Source organism: Mya arenaria, chromosome 13 (assembly GCF_026914265.1).
Source record: "Mya arenaria isolate MELC-2E11 chromosome 13, ASM2691426v1".
NCBI classification, from domain to species: domain Eukaryota; kingdom Metazoa; phylum Mollusca; class Bivalvia; order Myida; family Myidae; genus Mya; species Mya arenaria.
Genome location: NC_069134.1, coordinates 31,814,208 through 31,819,813, shown reverse-complemented (window position 1 = coordinate 31,819,813; position 5,606 = coordinate 31,814,208). Strand labels below are relative to the sequence as shown.

At 34.2% G+C, this 5,606-nt stretch overlaps 1 protein-coding gene across 1 annotated transcript; it reads right to left on the bottom strand.

Annotated features, from left to right (window-relative positions):
• Positions 1-815: 815 nt before the first annotated feature.
• On the bottom strand, positions 816-2,826 carry LOC128215199 (cysteinyl leukotriene receptor 2-like). Its single transcript, XM_052921907.1, has 2 exons — positions 2,763-2,826; positions 816-1,822 (listed from the first exon to the last, which is right to left on the bottom strand). Exons 1-2 carry the CDS (start codon positions 2,824-2,826, stop codon positions 816-818), a joined length of 1,071 nt encoding a protein of 356 aa, XP_052777867.1.
• Positions 2,827-5,606: the final 2,780 nt, after the last annotated feature.

Sequence of the window (5,606 nt, the reverse complement as noted above, 5' to 3'; positions counted from 1 at the left end):
CCTAGTTTTTATATACATTGTATGTATGCACTGTGCTGTCTGTGAAGTTTTGTGCTGTTCTTCCGTGTTTCTTGTTTGTGTTTTGTTTTTGTTTTTGTGTTCTATGTCTTTGGCGTTTACCCAACGCCATTAAACCGTGTTTATGGTTAAACTGTTTGCTACTGAGCTTGTTTCTGTGTTTTTTAAAGTATTGGATTGTATGATAATACAATTAAAACCTTGGCAACCCTTGCAGTTATATATTAATATCCCTTGTCAAAATGGGAAGGATATACTTTACTTCCTTCGTAGGAGGTTTATGTTAGTCTGTGGTTACTCTTGCTACTTGCAAAATTGCAGCAACAATTTAACACAAGATAACTGAAAGAACTATTTATTTACACTTATAACTTCATCAAACAAAGATTATGTTATAGTTTTAAAAACACAAGTATATCATTCAGACCTGCTTCCAGAGCCCAAGAAGTTACTCCTGCCACAAAAATGAATGTACTACTGTATATGACGACACCATCAGGGTACACACATAATTCGCGCACGGCGAAGTCTTTATAGATTTTTAATTTCTTTTGAATATTTTAATCTCGATCTTTAGACGATTTGATGACGAATTTTACCCTTTCTATTGAATTACATTCACATATGTACAGATCAATGCCACTTTAAAACGACACAGTTCAATAAACACACTATTAAGCACGTTCAACAAATATATTTGGTAGAAGCTATATTTGGTACCAATTTCGTTTAATTGCACTTGATTTAACGTAAACAGTATACATTTTACTATCTACTACCACAAATGTTAACTCTTTTTACAGACGAATATTTTGTTCCTTTGTTTCCTTGCTGTTTCTAACTGTTACGCTTCGCATATAAGTTCTTTTTCTGCAGAAGCATTTTTTAAGCTCATACCTGAAGTTCTTTCCTGACAAAATGTAAATTAAGAAATTTGCAGCGTAGTTTATAAGAGACACCACAATAGCAATGTCAAGGTATGGTGTCATCGCCACATAAACTGAATATGCGTCCGGCCCCCTCGTTTTCACAATCATGTCAAGAGTCAGCGACAATGTCAGTAGCGGTAACAACGTCCCGAGGTAAGTAAACGAAACTGTCAGAAGCATAGATGTTGTTCGGTGTGTTTTACGCATGGCACGGTGGTGCCGCGAGTTGATTTCGTGTCGTATTTTGAATATTTGGCAGAGAACGAGTCCGTTACAAACCAGAACGAACGTCACCGGTATAATAAACGTAAGAGTCATATGGTAGAAGTAAATATGAAGATTGGAGTACAGCTCGAGGAAACTGTCACTTGCTCCACAGTTTCTGGATTCAAGTTGTTCAACCATAACAAGGCGAAATGCCTGACTAAGACTCATGGAAACAAACAGCACGACAATAGCCATTGTTGCTCCTGATCTTCGCCTTATTAGGAACTTTTTGAATGGCATACAGACCGCAATGAGTCTTTCCAAAGCCATTAACACTATAAGCCATGATGACATAAGATAACAAATGTGTTCCGTGAAATTGAATATCTTGCAGCCGACATCGTCGAAGTTGTGAAATATCACTCCTGAAGTGGAGGTCTCTCGGAAGTATTCATCAATGGATCGTATTTGTCGGATAATCAGCGTTAGAGTATCAAAGACGGCGAGGGCACTCAGATACTGCGGGTAAGATTTATGACGCAGGGCTTTTGATTTCATGACGACAAAAGAAAGGATGTTGCCTATGATTCCTGCAAACACTATTATTGGGGTTAAGACGGTCTTCAGCCAAAATCCCCATTTTAACGTCTCTGCAGCGTTCTCGAAGTCTGTAAAAAGAAAAGAGCAAATGTAAATACCGTAATTTTACATATGCCATCTTCTATCGCAATTGTCTAAAGAAAGGTGGTTTCTGATAGAAAAAGTGAAAAATGACTTGCTTTAAGTGCTAAGGTCTTTTTAAGAACGATAAACGTTAATTAACCGTTATCATTCAAACTGTCGTAAGTATTTACCGTTATTTAGCGTCTTTTAACGAAAGGTACGTATAGTCTGAATCTAATACCAACATACCAAAGTGCATCGTTCATGCATTAACAACATAAGAACACGCTTTAACTAACAAATAAGAACAATAGTTGTATATGTGTGTGTTTGTGTGTTTGTTATGCAACTAGACTTGCTTCTTTTATCTTTGATTTCGAAGTCCACGCCACGATTAATACATGCACAACAGACTTCCCTGAATACTTTTCGGAGTAAAACGATTGATATATACAAGCGACATGCTAGGCGGATTTTTTGTATGTTTTCTTGTGGAAGTTTATAAGATGAATTTGTTTCTTAAAAACAACGAAATGAATTAATATTGGTTTGACATTCTTTAAATATTGTTAATTAGATTAACATAAAATACATAAATGTTCAATGAGCTGAACTCCTCACATGAACCACGGGAAAGATTAGTGAAAAAGATTCAAATTTATATATTCTGACATGTCGTCTATAATGGTGTTAGTATTTGTAAACAAAGTAGAATGGTTATCTTTTTAAGAACAGGATTCGCTATAAAACTGATCTAATTATCGACTTTGCAGAACCTCAATACGTATCTGTCTCGATTATTTGCTTTTATTTTTTGAATAGAAAACTGATTTATATATTATTCCTAAGTGTTTTAAGTATGCTTTGTTTTAAAATGCTTTTCTTTCCATTTTGACTTACTATTATAATAATTGTTCATTACTTGGGTTAAATTAGCATAAGTACCTGTATGTATTTCCCCTGTGTTGTTCCCTAACAGCGAATAATTCAACGCAGTATTGCTTTCCATCGTAAACACCTTTTTTTCTTGAGTTCTGGCGAACGGATTAGATACACAGTACACCTGGAAGATATCAATGTAGAATGATCATTTTAATAGTCACCTAGTAACAAAAACCTAGACAATTTCAAAGTAAAAAAGTAGAAGCGATGCAAGTAATAGAAAATTAAATCGTATTTAGTTTTTTAAGCATAATTATGAATAATGTAGCTTTAATCTTTTTGGTGGCTCTGAGGACAAACTTAATCATATATGCAAGACGATCGCATGCATACACGTTTGTCTATTATGCTTTTCTTAGGGGATCTAAGGGTCAGGATTAAACCTGAAATAAGAACTTTTAACTTTTCTATTTAACAGTTGAAAACAATCTTGTTCTCTCCGATATTTGCATCAAAAACAGTAGAAAGTACCTCGAATGAATATAAATAACTTTGGAAACAATACCAAAGGGGTCAAAGCCCTTCAATCTGCTTTGGTCGAACCCCTAGCTATCATCAGCTGTAAGAACATCCCTGAATAAAGTGCACAAATCAGACCTCATCATCCATCATGTTTGATTTTCTGATTTTCTACTTTTCTCTGATTCAGAGTCAATAAAACCTAATCTTTTAGAGACCTTTATCTGTACCTTAACCTCGACAGAAACTAATCGCCATATTTTAAGGTTTACATAGTGATATTACACCGCGCTTAGTCAACAGAAGATTCCGGTTTGAAGTCATATTATCAGGACGTAGCATACGGATTCCGCATACAGTTAATCTTCGTGTACTGTTTTTCCTTTTCGGGAATTATGAAAATAAAACTACTCGATCTTTCTCGAGTTGTAACGTCACCAACATATATGTGACGCATATGCAGTAATTTACATATCGCAAAAAATGTATCAACACTAAGTCTTATGGTTTTGCAAGTGAATCATGTTCTAAAAATCCAAGAGATACTTTTTTTCCAATTTACATCTGTAACCGGTTGCATACGTAGGCTTACATGATGCAAAGCGGCATAGTTTTTCTTAAAAAGTGTTCGCTTGCAGCATTCTCCTCAATAATTTGCCACATTAATGTGTTTATTATCCTCGTCAATACGATAAAAATGTTTCATAAATATTAAAAGTCTAAAAGAAATGACAAGAAATGTGTTTAAACACAAAAAAACATGAAAGAAAAAAAGCGTGACATTGTCAATCGTGAACTAACTAACATAGGGCAAGCAGGAAATGTGTTGCATTGAACCAGCATTGAAAATGAGTGGAGTATGCCTAATCTCATTGCATTATTTGAAATGTTGCTTCGAAATACAAAATAACGAATGCAATCTAAGTAACCCATCTTCGACCTGGAATACGGAGAAAAGTTAACGTGTGCATGAATTGACTAACATCATTTTAAATGTTATCATTTTCTAATTTGACGCCATCATGTAATAAGACTTACTATTAAAACAGGCGTAAACCCGCATTGGTACATTAAAGTAACACTAGTTCCAGAACAAGATGATTACAGGTGTGCGATTCTTTTTTCAAAATCAATTTGTTATATTTAGTTCAATACTTATCTTCACACTTTATGATTGACCTCAGTAAAAATTCAGTGCTTATTGTAGTTTGGATTCATACAATTCACGAAAAGAAAATATTTGACAGAGTGCAATTAAGGAATGATCTTAGTCATACTGTAAAGACAACTTAAGGACTGATGAGTCCTAGTGAATTTACTAAATTATACAACAAAAACTACAGGAGCAGGCACCAAAAGTCAAATATAAACCCTCGTAAGGGGCAAAAGCTTCTGGCCAACACGACACACAAAGATAGAAATCTCTGATGCCATTTTTAAGATAATATATTTTAAATGCAGTTTATATTCTCTTGCAAGTATATTTGAAGATTTAGGAAACACAGGTGAGAAAGTTACCACTCTCGATAAAAACATATAATCAAATGAATTGCTTTAACGATTTCCGTTTGATCAACATATAATGTTTATATTTCAGCACATTTCTTTTTCTGTTTTTCTTATTTTATTGATCAAAGCCTTGCAGATTGGACATAATTCCGTATTCAAATTAGAATCTCGTTTTATTGTGTAATGCTGTTGGCTCATAGATAACGTCTGCAAACGTTAACTCAATTAATTATATGAGGTCAGAGGGACGGGATGTGAACTAGGACATGTGAGTGCAAAAAGGAAGGAATGAATATACTTGACTAATGTAAAACCGAAAAGGGATCCGTCTTATATACGATAAAAAACTTATTAACTAAAAACGAATTTAGGTGCCGCGAAAATTATGATGAGCCTTCTTTTAACTCCAGGTAATCATTCTGAAACCACCAATCGTAGCGATGACACATTACGCAATAAAAAAGCTAAGTATGTCCCCATGGGCTATTATAGCCACATTTTCCGTTTTCTATTTAATCGCTGCGTGACTATTCAGTCCTTATTTATCAAGTAAGCAATATGACTATGACATAAATCAACCAATACCAGTCTTTTTTGTTACAATTCAATTTGCCAAAAACCAAAATAGCCTTATAACAAGGTTCGGAAATGATTAATTTTATACATTTGCATTTACTGTAAAACCTCATATAAAATTATCCAAACAAGACTAACATCCTACATTTGTATCAGAAATTTGAGCGGGATCATAAAATAGAACAAACAGCAAGATCATACATATGTTTTAGAAACATAAGAAACTGAAAATCTGTATATCTTTAACATATTTTACTTCTGGTATGCAATTGGACACATGACAGCGTATGCTGTTTATTTCAT

Coding starts and splice junctions, on each gene's coding strand:
- LOC128215199 (XM_052921907.1), bottom strand. CDS start 2,826: ATGGAAAGCAATACTGCGTTGAATTATTCGCTGTTAGGGAACAACACA. Junction 1,823..2,762: donor CACAGGGGAAATACATACAG/GTACTTATGCTA, acceptor TTCTTTTTACAG/ACTTCGAGAACGCTGCAGAG.